Source organism: Enhydra lutris, unplaced genomic scaffold (assembly GCF_002288905.1).
Source record: "Enhydra lutris kenyoni isolate GAN:26980312 unplaced genomic scaffold, ASM228890v2 scaffoldscaffold304, whole genome shotgun sequence".
In the NCBI taxonomy this organism is placed as follows: domain Eukaryota; kingdom Metazoa; phylum Chordata; class Mammalia; order Carnivora; family Mustelidae; genus Enhydra; species Enhydra lutris.
The window spans coordinates 14,193-29,768 of record NW_019154388.1 but is presented as its reverse complement, the minus strand read 5'-3'; the positions used below and the strand labels follow the sequence as shown (position 1 = coordinate 29,768).

Genomic DNA, 15,576 nt, shown 5'->3' with positions numbered 1-15,576 from the left:
CCCTACAGCCTCCAGAAGGAATGCAGCCTTGTCAACATACTGATTTTAGCCCAGAGAAACTCACTGCAGGCCTCTGACCTCTGAAACTGTACAATGCTACGTTTGTGTTGTTTTAAAAACAGCACACTTGTGCTAATCTGTGGCAGCAATAACCGTAAACCAATGCACATACTAGCAAATAACCTACCTAGAAAGAAACCCCATTGTCTTACCTGTATCCATTGGTCGTTCTGTATTTAAACTGTCCATGCTGCCCTGGTGTCCACCTAAAGGTATCTTCGCTTGTTGGTCTGATAATTTCCCAGCACGGACAGATCTAGACAGAAGGCATGATGTTCATAATGGAAAGTATACTTTATTTAATTTTATTTATTTATGTATTTACTTATTTACTTATTTACTTATTTATTTGTCAGAGAAAGAGAGGGCACAAGCAGGCAGAGAGGCAGGCAGAGGCAGAGGGAGAAGCACACTCCCTGCTGAGCAAGGAGCCTAATGTGGAACTGGATTCCAGGACCCTGTGATCATGACCTGAGCTGAAGACAGAGGCCACCCAGGCATCCCTGGAAAGTATACTATAAAAATCCCAATATTTAAAATAATAAGGGAGATTAAAGCCAAGCCACAAAAGGGCTAAAGGGAAGTCAGAGAATAAGGAGACAAAAAATAGATACCAGACAATTCAGGGTAGAGATGAACTTCAATAACCCAAACAAACAAAAAGCATACATAGAACATTCAGGAAATTCAGTGAGGACTCTGTATTCAGTCACAGGAAGCACCTGTGGTTTTCACAGATTCTAAATATATACAGTTCATATCATTACCCAAGTGGTGTAGACCAGCTACTAAATTAATTTGGTCTGGTTTGTCCTTATCATAGAAATAGATGTGCTATTGCAGTTTTCACACTGAAGGCTGGGAGGAAATGGTGTCTTTTACCTGCCAAACACCGCTTTGTTCTGCTGCTCAGGCTTCTGCCTCTCGCCCCCTTGAGCTAGGAGACAATGAGGGCACTCCCGTGGCTCGCTCCCATCTTTAGTCTGCCCTTCAGAGGGCCCTTGGCGAGTCACCATGGCTAGCTGGTTGGAAGACGCTTGCATTTTAGGTATTTTGAAAGGAGCTGTGGTCTGAGGAAACACATGCAAACTGGTTCCTACCCCGCGTGCAGCATTTGGAATCGTCAGACCTAAGTCAGACCTCGATTCACATCCTGCCTCTTCCACTGACAGCCTCTGCAGCCATGGACAGCTCACTCATTCTCTTTAGCCTCAACTTCCTTTCTTCAGGAATCAGTGGGATCATGTATAAAAAGCATTCGGCATGAAGTACTTAGACTGTGCCTGGCTCATGGCAAGTCCTCCTTAAATGGTAGCTATTCAATATCACCATGAATCTTTTCTATCAAGCACAGTAGCCCCCATCGTAGCTTCGCTTTCTGTGGCCGACCCTGGTCTAGAAGCAGGTGATCCTCCTTCCGATACACCAGCAGAAGGTCAGTGGTAGCCTAACGCTGGGTCACGTGCCTATGTCACTCCCTCACTTCATCTCTCCATGCAGGCCTGCTCCCACCTCATATCCTCTGCTTCTCCCTCTCCCAGTGCCCCTCCCAGCATCACTTGTGCTTTCTCTCTCTCTCAAATAAATAATTTTTTTAAAGATTTAATTTATTTATTTGACAGAGATCACAAGCGGGCAGAGTGGGAGGCAGAGGGAGAGGGAGAAGCAGGCTCCTCACTGAGCAGGGAGCCTGATGTGGGGCTCGATCCCATGACCCCAGGATCATGACCTGAGCTGAAGGCAGATGCTTAATCGACTAAGCATCCAGGCACCCCAATAAATGAAATCTTATGTTTTTTTTTAAAGATCTTATTTATTTGACAGAGAGAGATCAGAAGTAGGCAGAGCAGCAGGCAGAGAGAGAAGGGGAAGCAGGCTCCCTGCTGAGCAGAGAGCCCGACGTGGGGCTCGATCCCAGGCCCCTGAGATCATGACCTGAGCCGAAGGCAGAGGCTTAACCCACTGAGCCACCCAGGCGCCCCCCAATAAATGAAATCTTAAAAAAAAAAAAAACTGCCCCATGATTATTATATATTATATATATTCTGGGTGTATTTTGAGAGAGAGAGAGACCACATTCACTTAACTTTCACTGTGGCCTATTATAACTGTTCTATTGTATTATCAGTTATGGTTATTAATCTCTCACCATGCCTAACTTATAAATTAAACTTTATCGTACTATCTGTGGTTTCAGTCAACCGTGGAGAGTCTTGGAGCATATCCCCAGGGGACAAGGGGACTAGTGTCGTGAGTTCAGCTAAGCTACCCCACAGCACTGCGGACTCCACATCACTCCATGTGGCCACGCAGCTGCAGGGCCTTAAACGGACACCGGCCCCGCATGCAAGTGCAGGCCCTCGAGAGCAGACTGCAGTCACAAGTACATTTAAATTCTGGAGATGACTCCTTCAACACCCCTGGTGGTCTAGTCTCCCCCATCCCCCAGGCTTTCCCCTTGGATGTTGCACACACAAAGACTCCTGTGGAGCTTACTAGAATCCCATTTTTTTGGCTCAAACTGACCAATCCTGCTTTAGCTCAGGAACCCCAAAGTCCTCCATCCCGGACCCTAATAAAGGCATGTGCCCTGGGTCCTGTCTCTGTCTGCACCTGCCTGGACGTCCCCGTGTAGTCTCTTGAGGCATGCCAGGTACTTCTGCCAAGATACGTGAGCAACAGACTTCTCTGTTCCAGTCTCTCTGTGGTGGTCTGCTGCTGGACCTGAGCTCACCATACAGCACCCCGTGCTCCATGTAACGAACATTAACTGAACAAAGTCGTCATGCCGACTAAAGAGCTTAATGAACACACCTTAGTAGGAGAGCCAATGATGGTTGGTAAAGGAGTTTTAAAGAACCAGTCTGAACTGCGAGGAGAGGACCCCGTGTGCTTGGTGGGAGAGGTTCCGAGGCTGCCGGGCCGACTGGGCTGAGGTGAATAGCTGTACCCAGCCCCGGCGTGGGACGGGCACACGGGGTCCGAGTGCTGCTTTCTGAGTTTCTGCTTGTTCTGGTAGATGTCGGTGAGGGTCGGGGCGCTCTGCAGCCTAGCGCCCGACAGGAGAGACTGTGGTGACGGAACCGGTGGCACTGGGGAACCTGCCACGGACACACATGCAGGTTAACCCAGAGCGCAGGCAAACACTGAAGAAGTCAGAGGACAGTACTCGAAATGGGAAGTCTAATGAATGTCATGTTCTTCAGGAGATATTTTTAAAATTGTGTATTTGGCAAGAGATGATTTTGGGGATAGGTGTGGGTAATGGTGGTGGGTATGTTAGCCGCTCTTAGCAGCGGCTAGCATATAACTCTAATTAGCACAAGAGAACTACATCATAAATGACCAATGTCAATAAAAACTACAAAAACCTGGGTGCCTGGGTGCCTCCATTGGTTAAGTGACTGCCTTCAGCTCAGGTCATAATCCTGGAGTCCCGGGATCGAGTCCCACATCGGACTCCCTGCTCGGCAGGGAGTTTTCTTCTCTCACTGACCTCTCTCCTCTCTTGTTCTCTCTCTCTCTCTCAAATAAATACATAAAATCTTAAAAAAAAAAACTACGAAAACCTCTGTTGAACTGAAATCAAATGATTTCTACTTCTTATGTGAATGCATACTTGGGGATATCAATGTATTACTCTCTTTTCTCACCTAGAAGCTAAAAGAAACTTTTCAAACCAATCCAGAATAACCGTTTATCTAATTAGATAATACACTTTTCTGGGATTTTATTTTACTTGCCTAAAAATCACAAGCATATATGGATAATTTAATTATTTTTATTAGTCTCATGAATGAAATTCATTTGTAACCTAAAGCGTCCCTGTTCTCCACAAAGAAAACCCTCGTCCACAGGAACCTTGCCACCTCAGGGGACACCGCAGTAAGAGCCTGAGAAATAGGGTCCTGATACGGTGAACGGCTGGAACGGCAAGAGGACTGCCCTGCACAGACCTTGTTGCCAACTTCAGGTCTACTAAGCCAGCCCGGAGCTCCAGATACAAATTCTTCGGAGCTTGTTGCAAGCCAAACTACCACCAATAATTTATAGGTACGGACCTATAGCCATAATCTTCCCAGAAAGGAAATTGGAGTTTTTGCTACTGACCGCTTCTAGCCTAATCTCATCCTAAATCTGGTATTTAATCTTTCAGAACTGGGTTCTGCCGTCTGTGTGTGTGTGTGTGTGTGTGTGTACGTGTATATATGCATAAATATGCACATAGAAATAAATAAAATTAGTAGCAGAATGTTATAAATCTGGAGAAAGTTATCTAAGGTTTATTTTTAGGGAAACACAAAATATGAAAAACTGAAAAACTAAGAAAAGGTGCTTTTCTCAGTGACACAGTATTCCTTTAATTAGCCAACTCCTCAAATTCACATATAAAATTTGACTAATAAAAGTGTGATTTGCACATATCTTTTATATATTTTATATTAAAGCAAATTAAACTATATTTCTTGTTTATCTCATGCTAACTAGCAGCTGTTATCAAGAACAGTATTAGGAATGAAATTTCATTTTCTAGATTGGTTTTCTTTCCTTTTTTTTTCCCCAAAGATTTTGTTATTTACTTGACAGAGAGAGAGACAGTGAGAGAGGGAACACAAGCCAGGAGGGTAGGTGGGAGGTGGGAGAAGGAGAAGCAGGATTCCCACCGAGCAGGGAGCCCGACACAGAGCTCAATCCCAGGACCCTGGGATCAAGACCTGACCCGAAGACAGAAACCAACTGAGCCACCCAGGAGCCCCTAGATTGGCTTTTATTATCTACACGACAATGACCAAAGTTTAGCTCAGTTAATTAACAACTTCCAAGAGAAAAGATACCCAAAGGAGATACCTGATTAACTATATGATATGCTAAAGCCTATTAGACCAAGATCCTAGAAAGTAGGACAACAGATAGAATATTTCATATCAGTTCTGTTCCTTTGGTAAGGCTAGAAAAACATAATTCAAATCGACTTATAACAGGATTAAAATTATTAATATGCCAAACAGATCTCCTACCTGAGGAGTTTCTACTCCTGGATTCGTGACCCTGAGGATGCCCACAGCAGCACTGACTCAGCTGCTCCAGAATGGTCCCAACTGTGAGCAGGGAAACGAGGAAAGGAGCGAGAGGTGATTCAAAACCAGTGCCGGAAGGAGCAGGTGAGCCATGCACCAGCTGCACCGTACATGACAGTCGGCAAACCCGGATGAGCACAGCTTTATTCCAGCGGGCACTTACTGACCAGCGTGCGGGGTGCTGGGTGCTGGGCACACAATGATCTAAAGAACTGCAGAATCGACCTTGAAACAAGGGCAGCAGGAAAGAAAACCGCGGGAACAAACCAATGCCTGCAACCAGTAGGTGACTTCAGACCGAGGAGGAAGGGGCTCGTGGTGTTGGCGGCTGTGGAGCTGCAGGGGGTCCAGCCAGTGGACCACACAGCCAGCAGATGGCCCAGCTGCTGTCCTTCTGCACCCACCATGCTCCTGCCGCCCGTCCCAAGCCTTGCTCCCCGAGGCTGCTCGCGGCCAACACCTGCACGAGGACGCGGCACTCGTTCAGGCTGGTTCAAGCAGGTCAGGAAATTTGGACCATCTAGGGCTTGGGGACACCCCTGGGGCCTGGCTAAAACGTCCTTAGAATTAACGCTCTAGTCACTCTAGTCAAGGTTCCCGGGCCCACTCCTCCTACCTCCCCCCTCCCTCACAGGGGTCAGGGCTGCAAGGAGGTCTGAAGGGGCTCCCCCAGAACCCTCCTCTCCCTGCCCCCCCGCACCCATCCCAGGCACCTCCCCCGTCATTCTGGCACGTCTCTGCGGCTCCCTTCTCTGCATTCTCCTCTGAGAACCCAAACCAACCAGAGGAAGAGCTGGGAGAGCTCAGGGAGATAAAGCAGACAGGACACGTAGGTCTATAACCAGATGATTACACAGGCAAGCAAGGTTAGAGCCGAGGAGGGGCCTTTTCCTTGAGGGCAAGGACAAGGCTTGGCTCTTGTCTCAGGAGACCCTGAGGTGCCTCAGGAACTGCTGAGGGGGTGAGGGAGGGCCAGGATTTTGTTTGGGGAAGATTTTTCAGCTAAACAGCAGCTTCGGAACCACTGCAATAGGTGTGGTGATACACATTTTTTTTTTTTTAAAGATTTTATTTATTTCTTTGAGAGAGAGAGACAGTGAGAGAGCATGAGCGAGGAGAAGGTCAGAGAGAGAAGCAGACTCCCCATGGAGCTGGAAGCCCGATGCGGGACTCGATCCCAGGACTCCAGGATCATGACCTGAGCCGAAGGCAGTCGTCCAACCAACTGAGCCACCCAGGCGTCCCGGTGATACACATTTTTAAAAACTATCATTATGGTGGGGGTTTTTTGAATCAGGGCTCCTGGGCATACTTCAATCCTTCGCACTCTGCCTCCTCTTGGAATTTCTTCACATTCCCTACTCCTACCTCGGCAGTTTTGCCTGAGAGTTGAGCCCTATACAGGGGTATAAAAATTTACCTTTTAGAAGTAAAAAAAATATGTATCTCTATTTATATGGGGGGCCCAGTTTGAGACCTGCTGCCCCGGGGCCCTCTCTGCCCCCAACCCTGCTCTGCCCCACGACACCAGTGCCGTCTCCCTCAGATTCTGCAGTCTCAGCTGCTTTGGCCTGTCTTGCATGTTTTCTGAAGTTGGAGCATTTTGTCTCTCAGTTCATGAAAATTGTGGTTTTAGGTTCATTTTTCTGTTTGTTTGGGGTTTTGTTGCCTGGGCTGTGGGGCTGCTCATGCAGGGATCCCCCCTGTGCCCTGCAGACTTCCCAGGCGAGGTGGAAAGACCCAGGCTGAAGCTGCCACCATCTTCCTCCCAGAGCTGGAAGGCCCCCGGGGGACCCAAGCCAGCGCTGCTGTACACATGAGTGTCTCTTAATCCTCACAAATCTGAGTGGTCAGTAGGTTAGGTGTTTCATGCAATTATTATCTAGAGTTTCTGATTTTGTGCGTTTGGAGCCCAAACCCAGTGGAGATACTTTTTATCCATGAGATCCATTTTACATTTCCAACAGCGGTCCCGACAAAGACAAACATATCTGGGGATGCTGACACGGGCCGGGGAGAAGGTAGAGAGTGGGAGGGTATGATATGGCTCCCCGTCAGCTGAAACTCACTGCCATCATGAGCTCCTAAAGACAGCATCATGTCAGATCTGCCACCGTGGGAAAAGGTGAAAACAACAGTTCCACTCTCCTTACCCAAAGGGGAAGGTGAGTAAGGCCTGGAAGACCCAGTGGAGAGTCTTCATCCGACTGTCTGCACTGTGTCTGTGGGTGCTGGGGAGCAGGATCCCAGCCGGAGGAAGCCCAGTGGGCTGGTGTTGGACCTTCGTACCACTGCAGATCTGAAAAGAAAAATAAAATGACTCCCTCTCTGGCAGGTTCTGGGCTCTCCTTCCTTTTTTCTAAAACTTCCTAACAACACGTCAGGGAGTAGAACTTTTAAAACTATGTAATATAATCACATGGAACAAATAGAAAATGTATAAAGTTATATGGCGTGAAGTCTCCCTCCCATCCTTATATTCTGTCTGCCTACTTCTCGACACTCCCTCAGTCCTACACCAAAGGTTGCCACTATTTTTAGTTTCTAAGATATCCTTTCAGAATTCCTTAAGTCATATACAAGCAAACAAACTGAAAATATAATCTTATTTTCATCTTGTTTTAACAAAGGTAATGTATACCATACCAACTATTTTGTTTTTTTGTTTGTTTTTGGTTCCCTTTATACACTTAAAATTACTGAATAGCCCAGAATTTTTTTTTAAGAGAGGGAGAGAGAGGGGATTGCGGGTGGAGGGGTAGAGGAAAAGAGAGAATCTTAAGCAGGTTCCACACTCAGCACAGAGACCAACACAGGGCTTGATCTCACGACCATGAGATCATGACCTGAGCTGAAATCAAGAGTCAGATGCTTAAATGACTGATCCACCCAGGTGCCCTTATCCCAGAGTTTCTATTTATAAAACTTGTATCTGTTGAATCTTACTGTATGAGAAGCTAAAACTGAAAAAACTGGTAATTAATAATTCATTAAAAGGAATAAACTTATTACATGTAATGTAAGATTATGAAAATTAATTATATTTTTCCAAACAAAATAAATTCATGAGAAGCATGACACTGTTTTACATTTTTTAAAATCTCTAATGTCTTGCTCAGTAGTTGGGTTCTCAGAATTGTTTGTGCATTCAATCTTTTCTGTAGCACATATATGGTGGGACACACATAGAGAAAATCCAGCCTTACACAGACATGTCGCCAGAAAAGGGAGGAATATTTTGGTAGCCTTTTCAGACTTTTGTGAAGCTTGTCTTTGAGACTACACCAAAACTCAGCCATTGGACTCCTGGATGATCTAAAAGAATCATTGCAATGTGGAATCTGAAACCATGCCAATGAAATTTTGTTTTATACTAGGATATCTTGTGCTTGGACTAGATTTTTTATCCATGCAGGATTTTTAAACACTTGGCATTTTGAATGAGTATATGCACATATTCCAAATGTTGACATATCACACAATATCAAAAAGTCACATCCATAACAAAATATCACCACAAATCTTAACAGAAGTGGCCATCAAGGCATAAGAGAAGCTGTCAAGATTACAGTGGTGAATATGGTGAGTATATTTTCAAAAATTCTAATTTTTGCTCAAGAGTTCAAATTTTATGTCGCTTGTTTTCCAGGAATGGCAGACTTCGTTCAACTGTTTTCAACAAAATGGCTGCCCAATGCCCACACCTGATAGCTTGTCAGCTGTTCTTCCATGAAAAAATGGTATTCCATGAAAAACAGGGTGAGTTCAACTTGCAGCTGAAACAATCATGCAAGTGCTTTTCCTTAAGAGAACTACTCCAATGTGCACCAAAAGTGCTTTATGCCCACAAGCTACTCAAGGTTGCGATTTTCAAAGAGAAATAGTAACTTTTACTGCTTCCTTAAAGACATTCTTTGGTACCACTACTGTGTGGTGGTAAAAGATATGAAAAACCACAGTGCATTTGGGTGCCACTACCTTGATGCATTTTAAGGCAGCAGCAGTTTGCACGTCATTGCTTCTGTATCATTAGTGCATATGTCAACATAGCGAAAAAAAGCAAAGCGTGTCCCAGTATCATTATGAAAATAGTCTTGACCTCATGAACCTTTCAAAAGGGAGTCACACACAAACCACACTTTGAAAACCACTGCTAATTCTGCTATCACTTTGCTTTTCTCATTATATAATATTCCTTGGAAATTTTTCTCCCTCAGTACAGAGAGAGCTTCCTTCCTCTTCAAGGAAGGTGCTCCACTGTCACAGACGGACGTTAAGGACTCAGTTGATTACTGGTGGGCACTTGGCTTATTTCTCATCTTCTGCTATTATCAAATTAACAACCTGTATATGTGTAGCTTCATACACAGGCAAGGACTGTGTATCTACAGAGCAAGTTATCAGAAGTTCAAGTGCTGGCTCAAAAGATGCATGCATTAATAATTTTCACAGGTTTTGCTCCAAAACATCCTTTGTAGAAAGCTCTCATGAGTTTTCATCTCATCCTATGACAGCGTGAATCTTTTTCCATTCATTGAATTATGCATTTGGAGAGCCCTTTTAATCCAAAATCTTCTACTCTCCAATTCTAGAAAATTTTTCTTGATTATTTCCTGGAAATTTTCTTCTTCAACTTGTTCTTGCTGGAATGCCCACGTTCCCTAATGTTGAAAGAATATTTTTTATTCATAGTTTCCATCGTCTTTATTTAATTGATCTATTTCAGATACAGCCTCAACTTTGTCTTTCAACATTTATTTTTATTTTCTTCAGTTATATTTTGGAATGTCCAAGAGGTCTTTTTGACATTGATTGTTTTCAACAGCATTCTGTTCTGATTTACAAATGCAGTCTCTACCCTACTTCTCAGGATACACATTTTCTACATAAGTTTTCTTGTCTTTGCATTCTTGCTATTTAGTCCAGATGCACTTTTTTGTCTTCAGCCTTATGCCTCACTTGCAGTCCTGCCTTCCCTGAGGTCTGGTGGCTGGGGTCTTGGGGGCACCGCAGGGCACTCTGACACCGGCCCTACTATAGTGGGGCCCCCTTTCATCTTGTTTCTGTTTTCCAGAAAGGTGCTGAAAACTCTCATCCACTGAGCATGTGTTCTTACCTGTCTTACCTTTGTGGACTTAGACCTTTTCATTCTTGCTACCTTAGTGGGGTTTCAGGATGTAGAGGAAATAAATAATACGTAAATGATCTGTACAACCAGTGAGGTTTCATCTTTAATAAGTTCTTCCTTAATTCTTAAGAATTACTATATATACATATCTTACTATATCATCCAGCTAAGCTTAACCACCATTTAAATAGAATTATTATAGGGGCGCCTGGGTGGCTCAATGGGTTAAGCCTCTGCCTTTGCCTCAGGTCATGATCTCAGGGTCCTGGGATCAAGCCCCGCATTGGGCTCTCTACTCAGCGGGGAGCCTGCCTCCCCACCCCCACCGACTGCCTCTCTGCCTACTTGTGATTTCCGTCTGTCAAATAAACAAATAAAATCTTTTAAAAAAATAGATTCATTACAGAAGATTTTTATTCTTCAGTTTTGTACACCTCCATGATACACACCGGTAAGAGATTATGTTAAACCATGGAAAGTAACAGATCTTTCAAAAACAACAAATTTTTTAAAAGAAAAAGAAGGAAAAAAAATACTCGCTTACCTTGGAGAACCATGTAGATTTGTGCCAGAGCTGGCAGGAGATGTAAGATTCTGCTCTATGCGCTGATAATTCCTTATCTGAGTAGGAACTGGAATTGGTGCTGTCTTGCTGTGAGGCGACACAGTGGGCTGGCACTGACTGCAACGATCATGGATTGAGAAAGGAAAGAAATCCAAATGGGACTGTTTCTCTTTCATTTGACACCTTGGCGATATTTAGAGAAAATTCTAGAAGAGACCAAATGATCACATTCATGTGAATAAAAAATGATCATCTCAAATATAAGGCCAAAAAAAATCACACTGGAACTCTCCAGGCATTTATAAGCATTTTGGGACTAAGAATCATAATAAGAACTAGAAAAACATTCCTCTACAACAGTAGAAGTCTGTAGGCTGGCAAATTTCTATTTCATCTGCTCATGTTCTGCTATTCGTTATTATGTGAGGAGAAAAAAATATTTCTAGGAAAATATGCTGGGTAAAAGAACAGGAAGTTCAAGAGCAAAGATGACTGGAATGTTTACAAAAGTCATGAATGCAGTAAGCATTCCCAAAGAACTCTGACTTTTAAAAAGATTGAAAATAACACTGTACAACTCTCAAAGCACATGACCGATCTGAGGTCCAGATGCTGAAGTGTTAGTACTGGGTTTCTGTAATAGCCTCTCTCCTTGCTTTTCATAAATTTGGAAACAGTATGTCCTTTCAATTCAATCTACAACCTATCAAAACATCAGGGACAATACTGGACCTTAAAAAAGATGATTTATTTCATTCTTCTGTCTGTCTATAATACTAAAAAAGCCCCATGAATCTAACATTTTTTCTCAAATTACACTGCAGATACAAAGAGATCAGAGATCTAGTTAGCTAACAAACAGTATGATTATCTTTTAAAGTGTCACTTTAGGGCTTTCTGAACCATTAGAGTATCTCATATTCAAATAAAAAGAAAATCTCATCATAGAGATCATAGCTGCTTTCCCCAATAACCATTCACCCACTCTTTCTTACTAGCTGAACTCAAATTTTATGGAAGGTGGTGATTTGCTCAGTGAAATTATGATACATCCCAGACTCCTTTGCAGCCATCTCTCTCTCTCGGTCAGTAAGGTCTAAGTAGAAGCCTTCTATCCATTCTTCCTCTTTCCTCCTACCCGGAACGTGGTACACTTGCTGGAGCTTCAGCAGCTACCTCTAAACCGTGAAGAACTTGCCAAAAGAACTGGAGACAAATTCCTTGAGCCACAGAAACAAAGGCAACAACCATTTATTTTGACTTCTCATCTTGCAAGGAAACTACATCTTTGGTGTTAACCACGCTGTGGTCAGGACTGTTGTTTCTAGCTTTTAGTCTATCAGCTCTACTCTTCATTTAGGTAATTCCCATTAAGTATCATATATTTATTTATCCATCCATCCTTCTCTACTAAAGTACAGTCGGCACGCAATGTTATATAAGTGACAAGTGCAACATTAACTATCTTTTAAATACAATGATTTGTGCTTTTAATATTTATATACCTGATTGTGAAGTTGATCTATAACCTGAAAATTAAACAAAACAAAACAAAAAACTTCTACTACTGGAAACTAAACAGCATTACAAGACTTCACTCGCCAACCATAGTGCCTGCAACCCAGAGCACACAGGCCTTAGAGCCCAAGTTCCACTGAAAGGCCAACCAGCAAGGCCATCAAAGATCAGAATGTGAAGGAAGAAATATCATCTTTCTACAGTCTCACTTCAATGAGTAAGTATACTGTTGGTGTACATCGAGGGCTTTTTAAAAAATATATACATATTCAAGCTCTGATATTTTTCCTGTACTAGTTAATCACCAAAGGAAAATTAGAGTAGAATAAAACTACCCCAAGAAGTAAACTTAGCAACTTCATACATAATTCAAAGCCCCTGTCCAAGGGAATCTCAGGCAATCCTCCCCCAGCATGTGAGGACGTGAGCAGCCATGCCAGGTGGCCTGTAAATCTGGTCTGTCCGGACAGAATCTCCAAGCAGACTTGCTCCATCTACACGGTCTTCCCTGGAGAAATTCCCAGAGCTCCAGCTAGCTAAGCCCACTGCAGCCACTTTTCTGTCTAGCTTTATATTAATAAAACTATTCAACCACCACCTGATTACCTAAGCCCAAGGTGAGGAGAGGGCAGGTCTATGTAGGCCCCGAGTCTCCAGCACGAGTGGAAAGTCATCTTTGACCTGCATTGAATACTAGAAAGACTAAGCAGTCTGCCCAAAATACAATATGCTGTTATTTTATTGAAATGAAGAATTTTTGTCTAGAGGTCAGACATTTTCCTAGAAAGAAATACAGTGAAATATTTCAAAATAATTTCAGTAAAAGTGAGGTTCTAAGGGAAGAATGAGATATACTACCACTAACATTATAACGACTGGCCTACGAGATGATAGTTGTTAGGACATGGAGCTCCAGGATTTTAATGGCTCTGCAGAGAATATGTCTTGTTCCTGCATCAGACCATTTTGATTTTGCATACAGCATAATTTTAATGTATTTGTAATAATCTGTTTCCACATGCACTTAATAGCCTGTGGTAGAGTATATGATTTTTTTTCAAACTACTCACTACCTCTCTCTAAACCCCCTTCTACAGCCCCTAGTGTGTGTACTCCTGCCACAACCCCCGGGCAGCAGGCTGAGAGAGAGCTCCCATGGGGGACATGCTGTTCCCTCTGCAGAGCAGAAGCTGTCAGAGCCATTATACAGTTCTGCTATCACTATTGTTTCCCTCTCTTGGAAGACCGGCATGTCCCAATTCTTGTATAGAGTATGAGACAAAAGTACCAAAAAAGCTATAGATCTATGTGATTATTAGGAACACAAACATGCAATTTGTGACATCAGGAACATAAGGGGGAAGGGGGAGTAAACTCCCATACTCTCTAGAATTTTTGTATGCAACTGAAGTTCAGCTTAAAATGGATTGTTGTAGCTTTTTTTTTTTTAAGATTGTATTTACTTATTTGACAGAAAGACAGACAGAGAGTACAAGCTGGGGAGCAGCAGGCAGAGGGAGAAGCAGACTCCCTGCTGAGCAGGGAGCCTGATGTGGGATTCGATCCCAGGACCCTGGGATCATGACCTGAGCCAAAGGCAGATGCTTAACCAGTGGAGCCACCCAGGACAGGTGGCCCATGGACTGCTATATCTTTTTTTTAAGATTTTATTTATTTATTTGAGAGAGAGAGAGAGATCACAAGGAGGCAGAGAGGCAGGCAGAGAGAGAGGGCAAAGCAGGCTCCCCACTGAGCAGAGAGCCCAACTGGGACTCGATCCCAGGACCCTGAAATCATGACCTGAGTGGAAGGCAGAGGCTTTAACCCACTGAACCAACCAGGCACCCCTTAATTTAAATTTTAAAAAGACTTTATTTATTTATTTGAGAGAGAAAGAGAGAGAGCATGAGAGGGGTAAGGGTCAGAGGGAGAAGCAGACTCCCCACTGAGCTGGGAGCCCAAAGCAGGACTTGATCCTGGAACTCCAGGATCATGACCTAAGCCAAAGGCAATCACTTTACTGAGCCACCCAGGCACCCAATAAATCTTAAAAAAAAAAAAAAAAAGATATTCCATGCAAATAGTAACCAAAGGACAGCATGAGTGGCAATATTAATATCAGACACTTTCAGCCAAACACTGTTACAAGAGACAAAAAAAAGACATTACTAAAGGGTCAATTAACCAGGAAAATATAACAGTTATAAATATTTATGCATCAAACATCAGTGCTCCGAAATATATGAAGCAAGTATTGACAGAATTGAAGGGAGAAATACACAATTCCACACTAACAGTTGAACAATTCAATACTCTGCTTTCAATAATGGACAGAACAACCAGATGAATGAGCAATAAAGAAACAGGACTTGAACAATGCTCTAGACCCTGTAGATATATACAGAACACCCTTCCCACCACAAACAGAAGAATATACATTCTTCTCAAGTGCACACAAAACATTTTCCAGGATAGATGACATATTAGGCCACAAAACAAATCTTAAAATTTTAAAAGACTGAAATCATACAAAGTATCTTTTCCAATCATTATAGATAGAAAGTAGAAATCAACAGAAGAAGGAAAACTAGAAAATCCACAAATACATAGAAACTAAACAACACACTCTTAAACAAACAAGAGGCCAAAGAAGAAATCACAAAATAAATCAGAAAATATCTTGAGAAAAATGAAAATATAAACACAATATACCAAAACTTATGGAATACAGCAAAAGCAACACTAAGATAGATGTTTATAGCTGTACATGCTAACATTAAAAAAAAAAAAACTCAAGTCAAAAACTTAACTTTACCCCTCAAATTATAAAAAGTAAAAACTAGGAGCACCTGGGTGGCTCAGTCAGTTGGGCATCCAACTCTTGCTTTTGGCTCAGGTTGTTATCCCACGGGTTGTAAGATCAAGCCCCACGTTGGGCTCCATTCTCGGCAGGGAGTCTGCTTGAAGATTCTCTCCCTCTGCCGCTTCCCCCACTCACACACACTCACTCTCTCTCTCTCCCAAATAAATAAATCTTACCAAAAAAAGTATAAACTAAACCCATTTCCTTTAAAAAAAAGGAAATCATGAAGATTAGAGCAGAGATAAACAAAACTGAGAAAGCAGAAAAATTAAACTAATAGTTGGCATTTTAAAAAAATCAACAAAACCAACACTTAGCTGGGTTAAGTAAGAAAAAGAGAAGACTCAAAATCAGAAATGAAAGA

At 42.8% G+C, this 15,576-nt stretch overlaps 1 protein-coding gene across 1 annotated transcript in view; it reads right to left on the bottom strand.

Moving 5' to 3' along the window:
* LOC111140248 (serine/threonine-protein kinase ULK2-like) overlaps positions 1-11,013 on the bottom strand; it is a 17,171-nt gene extending 6,158 nt beyond the window's left edge. Inside the window, 6 exon segments of the mRNA XM_022492565.1 lie at positions 213-316; positions 943-1,130; positions 2,875-3,161; positions 5,079-5,159; positions 7,292-7,437; positions 10,811-11,013. Coding sequence (XP_022348273.1) covers positions 213-316; positions 943-1,130; positions 2,875-3,161; positions 5,079-5,159; positions 7,292-7,437; positions 10,811-11,007 — 1,003 coding nt within the window. The 5' untranslated portion in view covers positions 11,008-11,013.
* Positions 11,014-15,576: the final 4,563 nt, after the last annotated feature.